At 39.6% G+C, this 20108-nt stretch overlaps 2 protein-coding genes across 2 annotated transcripts in view; both read right to left on the bottom strand.

The window, feature by feature from the left end:
* Positions 1 to 16378, bottom strand: part of LOC121845236 (adhesion G protein-coupled receptor E3-like) — a 28979-nt gene extending 12601 nt beyond the window's left edge. The window contains exon 1 of the mRNA XM_042316143.1: positions 15427 to 16378. Coding sequence (XP_042172077.1) covers positions 15427 to 15457 — 31 coding nt within the window. The 5' untranslated portion in view covers positions 15458 to 16378. The remainder of the gene's footprint in view (positions 1 to 15426) is intronic.
* Positions 16379 to 16723: 345 nt separating this feature from the next.
* Positions 16724 to 20108, bottom strand: part of LOC112240539 (adhesion G protein-coupled receptor E1-like) — a 46907-nt gene continuing 43522 nt past the window's right edge. Inside the window, exons 18-20 of the mRNA XM_042316142.1 lie at positions 19970 to 20071; positions 18083 to 19820; positions 16724 to 17777 (exon numbers count right to left, since the gene is read on the bottom strand). Coding sequence (XP_042172076.1) covers positions 19779 to 19820; positions 19970 to 20071 — 144 coding nt within the window. The 3' untranslated portion in view covers positions 16724 to 17777; positions 18083 to 19778. The remainder of the gene's footprint in view (positions 17778 to 18082; positions 19821 to 19969; positions 20072 to 20108) is intronic.

The following is a 20108-nucleotide window of genomic DNA, read 5'->3' as shown; positions in this document are numbered from 1 at the left end:
GGCTACTGTACTATAGGCCCATGGGTTTAATCACCAGTATAATATATACAGTCTATTCCACAGGCTACTGTACTATAGGCCCATGGGTTTAATCACCAGTATAATATATACAGTCTATTCCACAGGCTACTGTACTATAGGCCCATGGGTATAATCACCAGTATAATATATACAGTCTATTCCACAGGCTACTGTACTATAGGCCCATGGGTTTAATCACCAGTATAATATATACAGTCTATTCCACAGGCTACTGTACTATACCCATGGGTTTAATCACCAGTATAATATATACAGTCTATTCCACAGGCTACTGTAATCTATAATATATACAGTCTATTCCACAGGCTACTGTACTGGCCCATGGGTATAATCACCAGTATAATATATACAGTCTATTCCACAGGCTACTGTACTATAGGCCCATGGGTTTAATCACCAGTATAATATATACAGTCTATTCCACAGGCTACTGTACTATAGGCCCATGGGTTTAATCACCAGTATAATATATACAGTCTATTCCACAGGCTACTGTACTATAGGCCCATGGGTATAATCACCAGTATAATATATACAGTCTATTCCACAGGCTACTGTACTATAGGCCCATGGGTTTAATCACCAGTATAATATATACAGTCTATTCCACAGGCTACTGTACTATAGGCCCATGGGTTTAATCACCAGTATAATATATACAGTCTATTCCACAGGCTACTGTACTATAGGCCCATGGGTTTAATCACCAGTATAATATATACAGTCTATTCCACAGGCTACTGTACTATAGGCCCATGGGTATAATCACCAGTATAATATATACAGTCTATTCCACAGGCTACTGTATAATATATACAGTAGGCCCATGGGTTAATCACCAGTATAATATATACAGTCTATTCCACAGGCTACTGTACTATAGGCCCATGGGTATAATCACCAGTATAATATATACAGTCTATTCCACAGGCTACTGTACTATAGGCCCATGGGTATAATCACCAGTATAATATATACAGTCTATTCCACAGGCTACTGTACTATAGGCCCATGGGTTTAATCACCAGTATAATATATACAGTCTATTCCACAGGCTACTGTACTATAGGCCCATGGGTTTAATCACCAGTATAATATATACAGTCTATTCCACAGGCTACTGTACTATAGGCCCATGGGTATAATCACCAGTATAATATATACAGTCTATTCCACAGGCTACTGTACTATAGGCCCATGGGTTTAATCACCAGTATAATATATACAGTCTATTCCACAGGCTACTGTACTATAGGCCCATGGGTTTAATCACCAGTATAATATATACAGTCTATTCCACAGGCTACTGTACTATAGGCCCATGGGTATAATCACCAGTATAATATATACAGTCTATTCCACAGGCTACTGTACTATAGGCCCATGGGTATAATCACCAGTATAATATATACAGTCTATTCCACAGGCTACTGTACTATAGGCCCATGGGTATAATCACCAGTATAATATATACAGTCTATTCCACAGGCTACTGTACTATAGGCCCATGGGTATAATCACCAGTATAATATATACAGTCAGTCTATTCCACAGGCTACTGTACTATAGGCCCATGGGTTTAATCACCAGTATAATATATACAGTCTATTCCACAGGCTACTGTACTATAGGCCCATGGGTATAATCACCAGTATAATATATACAGTCTATTCCACAGGCTACTGTACTATAGGCCCATGGGTATAATCACCAGTATAATATATACAGTCTATTCCACAGGCTACTGTACTATAGGCCCATGGGTATAATCACCAGTATAATATATACAGTCTATTCCACAGGCTACTGTACTATAGGCCCATGGGTTTAATCACCAGTATAATATATACAGTCTATTCCACAGGCTACTGTACTATAGGCCCATGGGTATAATCACCAGTATAATATATACAGTCTATTCCACAGGCTACTGTACTATAGGCCCATGGGTATAATCACCAGTATAATATATACCAGTATAATAGTATACTATTCCACAGGCTACTGTACTATAGGCCCATGGGTTTAATCACCAGTATAATATATACAGTCTATTCCACAGGCTACTGTACTATAGGCCCATGGGTATAATCACCAGTATAATATATACAGTCTATTCCACAGGCTACTGTACTATAGGCCCATGGGTATAATCACCAGTATAATATATACAGTCTATTCCACAGGCTACTGTACTATAGGCCCATGGGTATAATCACCAGTATAATATATACAGTCTATTCCACAGGCTACTGTACTATAGGCCCATGGGTATAATCACCAGTATAATATATACAGTCTATTCCACAGGCTACTGTACTATAGGCCCATGGGTTTAATCACCAGTATAATATACTATACAGTCTATTCCACAGGCTACTGTACTATAGGCCCATGGGTATAATCACCAGTATAATATATATACAGTCTATTCCACAGGCTACTGTACTATAGGCCCATGGGTTAATCACCAGTATAATATATACAGTCTATTCCACAGGCTACTGTACTATAGGCCCATGGGTATAATCACCAGTATAATATATATATATACAGTCTATTCCACAGGCTACTGTACTATAGGCCCATGGGTATAATCACCAGTATAATACTGGTTCTCCAATATATACAGTCTATTCCACAGGCTACTGTACTATAGGCCCATGGGTTTAATCACCAGTATAATATATACAGTCTATTCCACAGGCTACTGTACTATAGGCCCATGGGTATAATCACCAGTATAATATATACAGTCTATTCCACAGGCTACTGTACTATAGGCCCATGGGTATAATCACCAGTATAATATATACAGTCTATTCCACAGGCTACTGTACTATAGGCCCATGGGTTAATCACCAGTATAATATATACAGTCTATTCCACAGGCTACTGTACTATAGGCCCATGGGTTTAATCACCAGTATAATACTGGTTCTCCCATGGGTTTAATCATTGCATATATACAGTCTATTCCACAGGCTACTGTACTATAGGCCCATGGGTATAATCACCAGTATAATATATACAGTCTATTCCACAGGCTACTGTACTATAGGCCCATGGGTTTAATCACCAGTATAATATATACAGTCTATTCCACAGGCTACTGTACTATAGGCCCATGGGTTTAATCACCAGTATACTATAGGCCCATGGGTTTAATCACCAGTATAATATTCCACAGGTTCTCCCATGGGTATAATCACAGTATAATATATACAGTCTATTCCACAGGCTACTGTACTATAGGCCCATGGGTATAATCACCAGTATAATATATACAGTCTATTCCACAGGCTTGTACTATAGGCCCATGGGTATAATCACCAGTATAATATGGTTCTCCACATTGCATATATACAGTCTATTCCACAGGCTACTGTACTATAGGCCCATGGGTATAATCACCAGTATAATACTGGTTCTCCACATTGCATATATACAGTCTATTCCACAGGCTACTGTACTATAGGCCCATGGGTTTAATCACCAGTATAATACTGGTTCTCCACTGTATATACAGTCTATTCCACAGGCTACTGTACTATAGGCCCATGGGTATAATCACCAGTATAATACTGGTTCTCCACATTGCATATATACAGTCTATTCCACAGGCTACTGTACTATAGGCCCATGGGTATAATCACCAGTATAATACTGGTTCTCCACATTGCATATATACAGTCTATTCCACAGGCTGTACTGGCCCATAATCACCAGTATAATACTGGTTCTCCACATTGCATATATACAGGCCCACAGGCTACTGTACTATAGGCCCATGTATAATCACCAGTATAATACTGGTTCTCCACATTGCATATATACAGTCTATTCCACAGGCTACTGTACTATAGGCCCATGGGTATAATCACCAGTATAATACTGGTTCTCCACATTGCATATATACAGTCTATTCCACAGGCTACTGTACTATAGGCCCATGGGTATAATCACCAGTATAATACTGGTTCTCCACATTGCATATATACAGTCTATTCCACAGGCTACTGTACTATAGGCCCATGGGTATAATCACCAGTATAATACTGGTTCTCCACATTGCATATATACAGTCTATTCCACAGGCTACTGTACTATAGGCCCATGGGTATAATCACCAGTATAATACTATACAGTCTATTCCACAGGCTACTGTACTATAGGCCCATGGGTTTAATCACCAGTATAATATATACAGTCTATTCCACAGGCTACTGTACTATAGGCCCATGGGTTTAATCACCAGTATAATACAGTCTATTCCACAGGCTTCTCCCACATAATCACAGTATATATATATACAGTCTATTCCACAGGCTACTGTACTATAGGCCCATGGGTATAATCACCAGTATAATACTGGTTCTCCACATTGCATATATACAGTCTATTCCACAGGCTACTGTACTATAGGCCCATGGGTATAATCACCAGTATAATACTGGTTCTCCACATTGCATATATACAGTCTATTCCACAGGCTACTGTACTATAGGCCCATGGGTTTAATCACCAGTATAATACTGGTTCTCCACATTGCATATATACAGTCTATTCCACAGGCTACTGTACTATAGGCCCATGGGTATAATCACCAGTATAATACTGGTTCTCCATTGCATATATACAGTCTATTCCACAGGCTACTGTACTATAGGCCCATGGGTATAATCACCAGTATAATACTGGTTCTCCACATTGCATATATACAGTCTATTCCACAGGCTACTGTACTATAGGCCCATGGGTATAATCACCAGTATAATACTGGTTCTCCACATTGCATATATACAGTCTATTCCACAGGCTACTGTACTATAGGCCCATGGGTATAATCACCAGTATAATACTGGTTCTCCACATTGCATATATACAGTCTATTCCACAGGCTACTGTACTATAGGCCCATGGGTATAATCACCAGTATAATACTGGTTCTCCACATTGCATATATACAGTCTATTCCACAGGCTACTGTACTATAGGCCCATGGGTTTAATCACCAGTATAATACTGGTTCTCCACATTGCATATATACAGTCTATTCCACAGGCTACTGTACTATAGGCCCATGGGTTTAATCACCAGTATAATACTGGTTCTCCACATTGCATATATACAGTCTATTCCACAGGCTACTGTACTATAGGCCCATGGGTTTAATCACCAGTATAATACTGGTTCTCCAATATATACAGTCTATTCCAAGGCTACTGTACTATAGGCCCATGGGTATAATCACCAGTATAATACTGGTTCTCCATATATACAGTCTATTCCACAGGCTACTGTACTATAGGCCCATGGGTATAATCACCAGTATAATACTGGTTCTCCACATTGCATATATACAGTCTATTCCACAGGCTACTGTACTATAGGCCCATGGGTATAATCACCAGTATAATACTGGTTCTCCACATTGCATATATACAGTCTATTCCACAGGCTACTGTACTATAGGCCCATGGGTTTAATCACCAGTATAATACTGGTTCTCCACATTGCATATATACAGTCTATTCCACAGGCTACTGTACTATAGGCCCATGGGTATAATCACCAGTATAATACTGGTTCTCCACATTGCATATATACAGTCTATTCCACAGGCTACTGTACTATAGGCCCATGGGTATAATCACCAGTATAATACTGGTTCTCCACATTGCATATATACAGTCTATTCCACAGGCTACTGTACTATAGGCCCATGGGTTTAATCACCAGTATAATACTGGTTCTCCACATTGCATATATACAGTCTATTCCACAGGCTACTGTACTATAGGCCCATGGGTATAATCACCAGTATAATACTGGTTCTCCACATTGCATATATACAGTCTATTCCACAGGCTACTGTACTATAGGCCCATGGGTATAATCACCAGTATAATACTGGTTCTCCACATTGCATATATACAGTCTATTCCACAGGCTACTGTACTATAGGCCCATGGGTATAATCACCAGTATAATACTGGTTCTCCACATTGCATATATACAGTCTATTCCACAGGCTACTGTACTATAGGCCCATGGGTATAATCACCAGTATAATACTGGTTCTCCACATTGCATATATACAGTCTATTCCACAGGCTACTGTACTATAGGCCCATGGGTTTAATCACCAGTATAATACTGGTTCTCCACATTGCATATATACAGTCTATTCCACAGGCTACTGTACTATAGGCCCATGGGTATAATCACCAGTATAATACTGGTTCTCCACATTGCATATATACAGTCTATTCCACAGGCTACTGTACTATAGGCCCATGGGTATAATCACCAGTATAATACTGGTTCTCCACATTGCATATATACAGTCTATTCCACAGGCTACTGTACTATAGGCCCATGGGTATAATCACCAGTATAATACTGGTTCTCCACATTGCATATATACAGTCTATTCCACAGGCTACTGTACTATAGGCCCATGGGTATAATCACCAGTATAATACTGGTTCTCCACATTGCATATATACAGTCTATTCCACAGGCTACTGTACTATAGGCCCATGGGTATAATCACCAGTAAAATACTGGTTCTCCACATTGCATATATACAGTCTATTCCACAGGCTACTGTACTATAGGCCCATGGGTATAATCACCAGTATAATACTGGTTCTCCACATTGCATATATACAGTCTATTCCACAGGCTACTGTACTATAGGCCCATGGGTATAATCACCAGTATAATACTGGTTCTCCACATTGCATATATACAGTCTATTCCACAGGCTACTGTACTATAGGCCCATGGGTTTAATCACCAGTATAATACTGGTTCTCCACATTGCATATATACAGTCTATTCCACAGGCTACTGTACTATAGGCCCATGGGTATAATCACCAGTATAATACTGGTTCTCCACATTGCATATATACAGTCTATTCCACAGGCTACTGTACTATAGGCCCATGGGTATAATCACCAGTATAATACTGGTTCTCCACATTGCATATATACAGTCTATTCCACAGGCTACTGTACTATAGGCCCATGGGTATAATCACCAGTATAATACTGGTTCTCCACATTGCATATATACAGTCTATTCCACAGGCTACTGTACTATAGGCCCATGGGTATAATCACCAGTATAATACTGGTTCTCCACATTGCATATATACAGTCTATTCCACAGGCTACTGTACTATAGGCCCATGGGTATAATCACCAGTATAATACTGGTTCTCCACATTGCATATATACAGTCTATTCCACAGGCTACTGTACTATAGGCCCATGGGTATAATCACCAGTATAATACTGGTTCTCCACATTGCATATATACAGTCTATTCCACAGGCTACTGTACTATAGGCCCATGGGTATAATCACCAGTATAATACTGGTTCTCCACATTGCATATATACAGTCTATTCCACAGGCTACTGTACTATAGGCCCATGGGTATAATCACCAGTATAATACTGGTTCTCCACATTGCATATATACAGTCTATTCCACAGGCTACTGTACTATAGGCCCATGGGTACTAATCACCAGTATAATACTGGTTCTCCACATTGCATATATACAGTCTATTCCACAGGCTACTGTACTATAGGCCCATGGGTATAATCACCAGTATAATACTGGTTCTCCACATTGCATATATACAGTCTATTCCACAGGCTACTGTACTATAGGCCCATGGGTATAATCACCAGTATAATACTGGTTCTCCACATTGCATATATACAGTCTATTCCACAGGCTACTGTACTATAGGCCCATGGGTTTAATCACCAGTATAATACTGGTTCTCCACATTGCATATATACAGTCTATTCCACAGGCTACTGTACTATAGGCCCATGGGTATAATCACCAGTATAATACTGGTTCTCCACATTGCATATATACAGTCTATTCCACAGGCTACTGTACTATAGGCCCATGGGTATAATCACCAGTATAATACTGGTTCTCCACATTGCATATATACAGTCTATTCCACAGGCTACTGTACTATAGGCCCATGGGTATAATCACCAGTATAATACTGGTTCTCCACATTGCATATATACAGTCTATTCCACAGGCTACTGTACTATAGGCCCATGGGTATAATCACCAGTATAATACTGGTTCTCCACATTGCATATATACAGTCTATTCCACAGGCTACTGTACTATAGGCCCATGGGTTTAATCACCAGTATAATACTGGTTCTCCACATTGCATATATACAGTCTATTCCACAGGCTACTGTACTATAGGCCCATGGGTTTAATCACCAGTATAATACTGGTTCTCCACATTGCATATATACAGTCTATTCCACAGGCTACTGTACTATAGGCCCATGGGTTTAATCACCAGTATAATACTGGTTCTCCACATTGCATATATACAGTCTATTCCACAGGCTACTGTACTATAGGCCCATGGGTATAATCACCAGTATAATACTGGTTCTCCACATTGCATATATACAGTCTATTCCACAGGCTACTGTACTATAGGCCCATGGGTTTAATCACCAGTATAATACTGGTTCTCCACATTGCATATATACAGTCTATTCCACAGGCTACTGTACTATAGGCCCATGGGTTTAATCACCAGTAAAATACTGGTTCTCCACATTGCATATATACAGTCTATTCCACAGGCTACTGTACTATAGGCCCATGGGTATAATCACCAGTAAAATACTGGTTCTCCACATTGCATATATACAGTCTATTCCACAGGCTACTGTACTATAGGCCCATGGGTATAATCACCAGTATAATACTGGTTCTCCACATTGCATATATACAGTCTATTCCACAGGCTACTGTACTATAGGCCCATGGGTTTAATCACCAGTATAATACTGGTTCTCCACATTGCATATATACAGTCTATTCCACAGGCTACTGTACTATAGGCCCATGGGTATAATCACCAGTATAATACTGGTTCTCCACATTGCATATATACAGTCTATTCCACAGGCTACTGTACTATAGGCCCATGGGTATAATCACCAGTATAATACTGGTTCTCCACATTGCATATATACAGTCTATTCCACAGGCTACTGTACTATAGGCCCATGGGTATAATCACCAGTATAATACTGGTTCTCCACATTGCATATATACAGTCTATTCCACAGGCTACTGTACTATAGGCCCATGGGTTTAATCACCAGTATAATACTGGTTCTCCACATTGCATATATACAGTCTATTCCACAGGCTACTGTACTATAGGCCCATGGGTATAATCACCAGTATAATACTGGTTCTCCACATTGCATATATACAGTCTATTCCACAGGCTACTGTACTATAGGCCCATGGGTATAATCACCAGTATAATACTGGTTCTCCACATTGCATATATACAGTCTATTCCACAGGCTACTGTACTATAGGCCCATGGGTTAATCACCAGTAAAATACTGGTTCTCCACATTGCATATATACAGTCTATTCCACAGGCTACTGTACTATAGGCCCATGGGTATAATCACCAGTAAATACTGGTTCTCCACATTGCATATATACAGTCTATTCCACAGGCTACTGTACTATAGGCCCATGGGTTTAATCACCAGTAAAATACTGGTTCTCCACATTGCATATATACAGTCTATTCCACAGGCTACTGTACTATAGGCCCATGGGTTTAATCACCAGTATAATACTGGTTCTCCACATTGCATATATACAGTCTATTCCACAGGCTACTGTACTATAGGCCCATGGGTATAATCACCAGTATAATACTGGTTCTCCACATTGCATATATACAGTCTATTCCACAGGCTACTGTACTATAGGCCCATGGGTATAATCACCAGTAAAATACTGGTTCTCCACATTGCATATATACAGTCTATTCCACAGGCTACTGTACTATAGGCCCATGGGTATAATCACCAGTAAAATACTGGTTCTCCACATTGCATATATACAGTCTATTCCACAGGCTACTGTACTATAGGCCCATGGGTTTAATCACCAGTATAATACTGGTTCTCCACATTGCATATATACAGTCTATTCCACAGGCTACTGTACTATAGGCCCATGGGTATAATCACCAGTATAATACTGGTTCTCCACATTGCATATATACAGTCTATTCCACAGGCTACTGTACTATAGGCCCATGGGTAAAATCACCAGTAAAATACTGGTTCTCCACATTGCATATATACAGTCTATTCCACAGGCTACTGTACTATAGGCCCATGGGTATAATCACCAGTAAAATACTGGTTCTCCACATTGCATATATACAGTCTATTCCACAGGCTACTGTACTATAGGCCCATGGGTATAATCACCAGTAAAATACTGGTTCTCCACATTGCATATATACAGTCTATTCCACAGGCTACTGTACTATAGGCCCATGGGTTTAATCACCAGTAAAATACTGGTTCTCCACATTGCATATATACAGTCTATTCCACAGGCTACTGTACTATAGGCCCATGGGTATAATCACCAGTAAAATACTGGTTCTCCACATTGCATATATACAGTCTATTCCACAGGCTACTGTACTATAGGCCCATGGGTATAATCACCAGTAAAATACTGGTTCTCCACATTGCATATATACAGTCTATTCCACAGGCTACTGTACTATAGGCCCATGGGTTTAATCACCAGTAAAATACTGGTTCTCCACATTGCATATATACAGTCTATTCCACAGGCTACTGTACTATAGGCCCATGGGTTTAATCACCAGTAAAATACTGGTTCTCCACATTGCATATATACAGTCTATTCCACAGGCTACTGTACTATAGGCCCATGGGTTTAATCACCAGTAAAATACTGGTTCTCCACATTGCATATATTTGATTGTCTTCGTGGTGCCTAGTTTTCCTGATTTTACCAAATTCTTGTAATTTCTTGTAGAAACTCCTACTGAGTACCTGGACTAGGGAGTGACTTTGGGGAAATGTGTATTTAAACATTTATTTCACCATAGTTCACACATTTAATAACCTGTACCGACTGGTAAAGCGTTCAGGATTATAGACTTGCCTTTGGTGATGGGAGACGTTTCTGGGAAACAGCTAAACCAGAAGGTTGGGATGTGGACTTCAGCGATGGGAGCGAAGAGATGCTGTGTTTGATTGATTTCATTCAAGTTAATGATTCTTAAAGCATCTGGTTTATGGAACTTTATTCAATAGCTCATTCACAAGTTCCGCAAATTACTATTCATTTTATAGTTGTTAAAAGTTGATAATTAGTCACTTCAGAAATGCCATGTTGGAGGCAAGAGGTTCTCTGTATTTGTTGTTTTGAGAATAAAGATTCAAGAGCTCTGTGTTATTTTGAGTTAGTTATATTGGAATTTTGCTGTTGTTAATGTTAATTAATTTACATATTATGCTGATTAATTTCTTCATATAATTCCATTACTTATTAGGGTAATATTGTGATACACTGAATTTTAGAGAAATATTGTCACGTCTCTGGTTAATACTCAGAAGTGTTCACCCCCTTTTATTTCTTCACATGTTATTGTGCTCAGAAGGTTTAACGTTTGTCTGGAAGCAAGTCGTGGCAGGTTTTCATTCTGGGACAGACTCATGTCTGGCTGGAACTTTTCCAACCCATTTCTCTTGTAGGGAATAACTTGTTAAATGCAGATTTGATTTGTTGAGGTAAATTGACTGAGAACATGTTCTCATTTACAGAAACAGCCTGGTGAAGAGGAGATGAATGAGCCAAATGTAATGATGATACTGCATGATGATGATAGTAGTGATGACTGATGTTGATAGTTTGATGATACTATGATGATGATGATGATAGTAGTGATGATGATGATTTGATATGATGATGATAGTAGTATGATGATGATTTTGAGATGGTATGATGATGAGATGATTCTGATGATGATAGAAATGATGCCTGGTGATGATGATGATGATGATAGTAGTGATGATGATGATAGTGATGATGATAGATGATGATGATAGATGATGATAGTAGTGATGATGATGATAGTGATGATGGTGATGATGATGATAGTAGTGATGATGATGATAGTGATGATGATGTGATGTGATGATGATGATGATAGTGATGATGATGATGATGATGATGATGATGATGATGAGATGATGATGATGATGATGATGATGATGATGATGATGATGATGATAGATGATGATGATGATAGTAGTGATGATGATGATAGTAGTGATGATGATGATGATGATGATGATAGTAGTGATGATGATGATAGTAGTGATGATGATGATAGTAGTGATGATGATGATGATGATGATGATGATGATGATGATAGTAGTGATGATGATGATGTAGTGATGATGATGATGATGATGATGATGATGATAGTAGTGATGATGATGATGATGATGATGATGATGATGATGATGATGATAGTAGTGATGATGATGATAGTGATGATGATGATAGTAGTGATGATGATGATAGTAGTGATGATGATGATGATGGTAGTAGGGATGATGATGATAGTAGTGATGATGATGATGATGATAGTAGTGATGATGATGATGATGATAGTAGTGATGATGGTGATGATGATGATGATGAGGATGATGATGATAGTAGGGATGATGATGATAGTAGCGATGATGATGATGATGACGATGATGATAGTAGTGATGATGATGATAGTAGTGATGATGGTGATGATGATGATGATGATAGTAGGGATGATGATGATAGTAGTGATGATGATGATGATGATGATGATGATGATGATGATGATGATGATAGTAGTGATGATGATGATTTAAAACAAATATGTATATATATTTTTTATATATCCGTTATTCTACCAGGTAAGTTGACTGAGAACACGTTCTCATTTACAGCAACGACCTGGGGAATAGTTACAGGGGAGAGGATGGGGATGAATGAGACAATTGTAAACTGGGGATTATTAGGTGACCATGATGGTTTGAGGGCCAGATTGGGAATTTAGCCAGGACACCGGGATAAACACCCCTACTCTTACAATAAGTGCCATGGGAGCTTTAATGACCTCAGAGAGTCAGGACACCCGTTTAACATCCCATCCGAAAGACGGCACCCTACACAGGGCAGTGTCCCCAATCGCTGCATTGGGGTTTTGGGATTTTATTTAAAAAATTTGACCGGAATGCTTCCTACTGGCCCTCCAACACCACTTCCAGCAGCATCTGGTCACCCATCCAGGGACTTACTGGCCCTCCAACACCACTTCCAGCAGCATCTGGTCTCCCATCCAGGGACTTACTGGCCCTCCAACACCACTTCCAGCAGCATCTGGTCTCCCATCCAGGGACTTACTGGCCCTCCAACACCACTTCCAGCAGCATCTGGTCTCCCATCCAGGGACTTACTAGCCCTCCAACACCACTTCCAGCAGCATCTGGTCTCCCATCCAGGGACTTACTGGCCCTCCATCACCACTTCCAGCAGCATCTGGTCTCCCATCCAGGGACTGACCAGGACCAACCCTGCTTAGCTTCAGAAGCAAGCCAGCAGTGGTATGCAAGGTGGTATGCTGCATACTATGATGATGATAGTAGTGATGATGATGATGATGATGATAGTAATGTAATGTAATGCTATGTTCAGGTAGTTATGCTATGGATGTTATGGATGTAGTACTATGTTCAGTTAATTATGTTATAGATGTTATGGATGTAGTACTATGTTCAGTTAATTATGTTATAGATGTTATGGATGTAGTACTATGTTCAGTTAATTATGTTATAGATGTTATGGATGTAGTACTATGTTCAGGTAATTATGTTATAGATGTTATGGATGTAGTTCTATGTTCAGGTAATTATGTTATAGATGTTATGGATGTAGTTCTATGTTCAGGATATGTTCTGTTATTTGTTACTGTCAGAATATCACTGTTTCCAGGAAGCAACACAGTAACAAGACTGACACTAGTTGGCTATTTGGAGAGTCCCTGAATGAGTCAGAGCTGGATACTGTGTATGTGTGTGTCTGTGTGTATGTGTGTGTGTGTGTAGATGTATATGTATGTGTGTGTGTGTGTGTGTGTGTGTGTGTGTGCGTGTGTATGTGTGTATGTATATGTATGTGTGTGTGTATGTGTGTGTGTGTGTGTGTATGAGTGTGTTGCTAACCTTTTGTAAAGACATCCACATTCACACAGTGATATGAATCATATAGATCCATGATAGCAGGATGTGCAGGTCTAGTTGTGTCGAACCTGAATGTGTTGAGGCCTACTCAGACCATGGTGAGTGTCCACCCTGAGATCCCTTCTCTAATGTCTTCTGTCCTACTTCACTCTCTATACAGTAGATCCCTTCTCTATTGAATTCTGTCCTACTTCACTCTCTATACAGTAGATCCCTTCTCTATTGAATTCTGTCCTACTTCACTCTCTATACAGTAGATCCCTTCTCTAATGTCTTCTGTCCTACTTCACTCTCTATACAGTAGATCCCTTCTCTATTGAATTCTGTCCTACTTCACTCTCTATACAGTAGATCCCTTCTCTAATGTCTTCTGTCCTACTTCACTCTCTATACAGTAGATCCCTTCTCTAATGTCTTCTGTCCTACTTCACTCTCTATACAGTAGATCCCTTCTCTAATGTCTTCTGTCCTACTTCACTCTCTATACAGTAGATCCCTTCTCTAATGTCTTCTGTCCTACTTCACTCTCTATACAGTAGATCCCTTCTCTAATGTCTTCTGTCCTACTTCACTCTCTATACAGTAGATCCTTTATATATATATAGTGTATGTGCATGTGTGGTAAGATGACATCTACAGTAGGTTAAATGTAGCAACGTTTTATTGTGGCTAAAGCTACCGAAACATACATAAATCCTCTCTCTCGTGTCTGTCTGTCTGTCTGTCTGTCTGTCTGTCTGTCTGTCTGTCTGTCTGTCTGTCTGTCTGTCTGTCTGTCTGTCTGTCTGTCTGTCTCTGTCTGCCTGCCTGTCTCTCTCTCTCTCTCTCTCTCTCTCTCTCTCTCTAACACACACACTACAAAGTACACAGTCAAGTACAACACTAAGTGCTTACATTCAGAATGCTTGATAGAATGTCTTGGAAATGGTATGTTCTCTAAAAGTATAAAATACACAACTTGTAAAATTGCAACAGAATAGAATGTAAAACACACAACATTGAATGTAGATGTTGTTTAGATTGTTTTCAGACTGAACTGAATCTCCATGGTTACTCTGAGACCAAGTTCTAGGATGGAACCTTAAAGGGGCAGTCTGGGATTTAAAAAGCAAAATGTTAGACTCAGTCTCTCACACACACAAACACACACTACGCACAAACACAAACAAACACACAGACATTCAAGTTCCAAAGATATACAAGGTTAGACTCACCCAGAACAAGTAGAAGAGTTCTGGACCCCATCTCAGAGACAGACTGGTATTATAACAACTAGTAGGATCCTAATAAAACTAGTCCCACAAGAGGAATCCGTCTGAGATTAAATCTGTTTTACTGAATTCAGATTGAAGATAATCCCAGATTAACAAGGTTTTTATTCCGTGTGATAAATGGTGAGAAAATAAATACAATATTCTCTCTCTCTTAGAGAGACACCTCTCAGTGTGAACCACATGGAGTTAGAAAATAACTATTTAGCTCTCCTCCCCACACCCTCTTTCTGTTAGAGCACGCCCCCTCTCTCTTTCCCCCTCTTTCTCTCTGTACTCTCACTGAGAGAGAGAGAGAGAGAGAGAGACAGAGAGAGAGTTCTTCAACCAGACAACAACTTTAAGCATAGGCTCTTTTAAGACAATGTGTACATCCCAAATGAAGGAGGACAGAAGTCATTAGAGAAGGGATCTACTGTATAGAATGTGAAGTAGGACAGAAGTCATTAGAGAAGGGATCTACTGTATAGAAAGTGAGGGAAGACAGAAATCATTAGAGAAGGGATCTCAGGGTGGACACTCACCATGGTCTGAGTAGGCCTCAACACATTCAGGTTCGACACAACTAGACCTGCACATCCTGCTATCATGGATCTATATGGTTCAAATCGCTGTGTGAATGTGGATGTCTTTACAAAAGGTTAGCAACACACAGACACATGCAAACACACACACACACACACATACATATACACACACGCAAACACACACACAGACACATGCAAAAACAAACACACACACACACACACACACACACACTAATGCCACTATTATTCTGTTGTATTGAAGTTTTTTTCTAGTCCCAGAGGCTCGGTCTTGGTGTGTGTGTGTGTGTGTGTGTGTGTGTGTTTGAATATGTGTGTGTGTGTTTTTCTGTGTGTGTCTGTGTGTATGTGTTGTTTGCATGTGTGTGTGTGTGTGTGTCTGTCTGTGTGTGTTTGTGTTTGCATGTGTGTTTGTGTGTGTGTGTGTGTGTGTGTGTGTGTGTGTGTGTGTGTGTGTGTGTGTGTGTGTGTTGTGTTTGCATGTGTGTGTGTGTGTTTCTGTGTGTGTCTGTGTGTATGTGTGTGTTTGCATGTGTGTGTGTGTGTGTGTCTGTCTGTGTGTGTTTGTGTTTGCATGTGTGTGTGTGTGTGTGTGTGTGTGTGTGTGTGTGTGTGTGTGTGTGTGTGTGTGTGTGTGTGTGTGTTTCTGTGTGTGTGTTTGCGTGTGTGTGTGGTAAGAAGACATCTACAGTAGGTTATTTGTAGCAACGTTTTATTGTGGCTAAAGCTACCGAAACATACCCACTCTCTCTCACATACACACACACACACACACACACACACACACACACTACAGAGTACACAGTCAAGTACAACACTAAGTGCTTACATTCAGAACAGTGTTGATAAAGGACATGAAAATGGTACGTTCTTTAAAAGTATAAAATACACAACTTGTCGAAGTAAAAGTGCAACAGAATAGAATATAAAACATACAACATTGAATGTAGACGTTTTTTAGATTGTTTTAAGACTCTACTGAATCTCCATGGTTACTCTGAGACCAAGTTCTAGGTGGAACCTTAAAGGGGCAGTCTGGGATTTAAAAAGCAACTAACAGGTCATCCCATCACTTGTTGTGGTTAACAGCTGAGGGATGGGCCTGGATAGATTGAACCACTCTCAACATCACAGATGGATCTCTGGATGCAAGGACTGACCATCCATGAGATCAACAGGATACTTTTAACCATGTTTTAAACCTTTACATCGTGGACAAACAATGGAGTGAAAACAAGCTTATAGTTGGGGTACTGATGGGGAACGACTGTTGACCTGGTCACAAGGCAGTTTTAAGTTATATTCTACAAGAACCAAGAGCAATAAATCAATCATTTAAAAGTAAAAAAAACTGGATGTACCAATCCTGGATAGCCCTTTAAGTTAGGTTTTGGGATGGGTAAGCTGATCCTAGATCTGTGCCTAAGGACAACCTCTACTGAACTGTACAGTACATTTACTGTGTTCTGGTCCTAGATCTGTGCCTAAGGACCTCTACAATGGCAGAACTGTACAGTAATTTACTGTATTCTGATCCTAGATCTGTGCCTAAGGACCTCTACAATGGCAGAACTGTACAGTAATTTACTGTATTCTGATCCTAGATCTGTGCCTAAGGACCTCTACAATGGCAGAACTGTACAGTACATTTACTGTATTCTGATCCTAGATCTGTGCCTAAGGACCTCTACAATGGCAGAACTGTACAGTAATTTACTGTATTCTGATCCTAGATCTGTGCCTAAGGACCTCTACAATGGCAGAACTGTAAAGTAATTTAGAACTGTCTGTGCCTGTAAGGAACAGGCAGAACTGTACAGTAATTTACTGTATTCTGATCCTAGATCTGTGCCTAAGGACCTCTACAATGGCAGAACTGTACAGTAATTTACTGTATTCTGATCCTAGATCTGTGCCTAAGGACCTCTACAATGGCAGAACTGTACAGTACATTTACTGTATTCTGATCCTAGATCTGTGCCTAAGGACCTCTACAATGGCAGAACTGTACAGTACATTTACTGTATTCTGATCCTAGATCTGTGCCTAAGGACCTCTACAATGGCAGAACTGTACAGTAATTTACTGTATTCTGATCCTAGATCTGTGCCTAAGGACCTCTACAATGGCAGAACTGTACAGTACATTTACTGTATTCTGATCCTAGATCTGTGCCTAAGGACCTCTACAATGGCAGAACTGTACAGTACATTTACTGTATTCTGATCCTAGATCTGTGCCTAAGGACCTCTACAATGGCAGAACTGTACAGTACATTTACTGTATTCTGATCCTAGATCTGTGCCTAAGGACCTCTACAATGGCAGAACTGTACAGTACATTGTTACTCCTTTATTCCTAAACCTATACAGCTATTGAAACCACAACACCTAGCAACCTCGTCAAGCTGTTCGGATCTCTTGGCATAGCGGCTAATTTGTTAGGTTTTAACAGGCTAATTTGTTAGGTTTTAACAGTTGCTTTACCCAGGTTTATTCCCTCCTGATTGTGGAAATCTTACCACTGGGATTTCTGGAATCCCGTTGATAAATGCTGTTTTTGGACAGAAGCACTGCAGGTGTTCGCATCTCATTATGTACATAGAGGTGTCAATGGTAGCACTTTAAAATAACTATCGTGAATAAACCTTTTAACGATTTATAAACGATTTACAATTATTTTTGTAAACATTTATAAGAATGTGTAAATATTACCAGCTTTCCATTAAAAAAATGTACAACATTTATAATAATTTATAAACATGTATATTCATTTATAAAGACTAATTCTTAAATGTTATTTAAAAAGTGTTAAAGATCAATACACATTTACAGTAAAACAGTAAAACAGTCCATTAGGTCACAACTAACACAAATCTTCACATCCCTTTGGATTTAAATCCCTTTGGATTTATTTGTGTAGAAAGTCACCCTTTCTTGTTCTCTTGGTAATAAAAAAAAAAAGCTTATGTTGCTCATGTTTATGATTTCATCGAAGTGGTGTAAAATAGTACCTTTCTTTTGTGGTTGTGATAATTACATAAAGAGGATATTCACTTCTATTGGATAACATAAATATCATATAGATTCCTATTGGATGACATAAATATCATATAGATTCCTATTGGATGACATAAATATCATATAGATTCCTATTGGATGACATGAAGATCATATAGATTCCTATTGGATGACATGAAGATCATATAACTTCTAATTGGATGACATAAAGACCTTATGGACTCCTATTGGATGACATGAAGATCATATAACTTCTTATTGGATGACATGAAGATCATATAGATTCCTATTGGATGACATGAAGATCATATAACTTCTAATTGGATGACATAAAGACCTTATGGACTCCTATTGGATGACATGAAGATCACATAACTTCTGATTGGATAACCTAATGCTTAAGACAGTGGTTAACATCAAGTTTGATATGAAGTGTCTAATCAGGGATGGAACTGAAGGATTCTGGGCACTGGCCAACCTGGCTAGAGGACTACCATTTTTACTATCTGGCGGGCTAGTTGGACACATTTTCTACTAACCTGGTCTGAACAGTACTATCCTCGGGCTGAGTGTTTCTGGTGTGTCACTATCTGGCCAAGATACTAAATCAGAAACACTTCACATAAATGTTTACGATATTGACCATTTTAACTTCACAGTTTGGCCATCTGGTGGGAACCTTTGTCATGGGAGGAGAAGTAAAGAGGTGCATTATGGGGGTTTGGTGACATCATATCTGTGACTCCCCCGTGTTCTCTGCGCTCCTTGACCCCTAGGACAGACAAAGGTCAAAGGACAGAGGTTAAATTAATGAAAGTGGTTTATATGTGTGTGTGTGTGTGTGTGTGTGTGTGTGTGTATGTGTGTGTGTGTGTGTGCGTGTGTGTGCGCATGCGTGTGTGTGTGTGGCTGTGTGTGTACCTGGGATTGGCTGGAAGAAGGGTTGGTAGTGCTGACCTCTGAGTATCTCTTCTTCTGTGGTGTGCAGATACAGGACAGGAGCTTGCAATACTCCTCTCTAACCTGATGAGGGCAGCAGAGCACAGTGTTACACACACAC

This window comes from Oncorhynchus tshawytscha, unplaced genomic scaffold, assembly GCF_018296145.1.
Source record: "Oncorhynchus tshawytscha isolate Ot180627B unplaced genomic scaffold, Otsh_v2.0 Un_contig_1626_pilon_pilon, whole genome shotgun sequence".
NCBI classification, from domain to species: Eukaryota; Metazoa; Chordata; class Actinopteri; order Salmoniformes; family Salmonidae; genus Oncorhynchus; species Oncorhynchus tshawytscha.
This window is presented reverse-complemented; position numbering and strand designations above follow the sequence as displayed.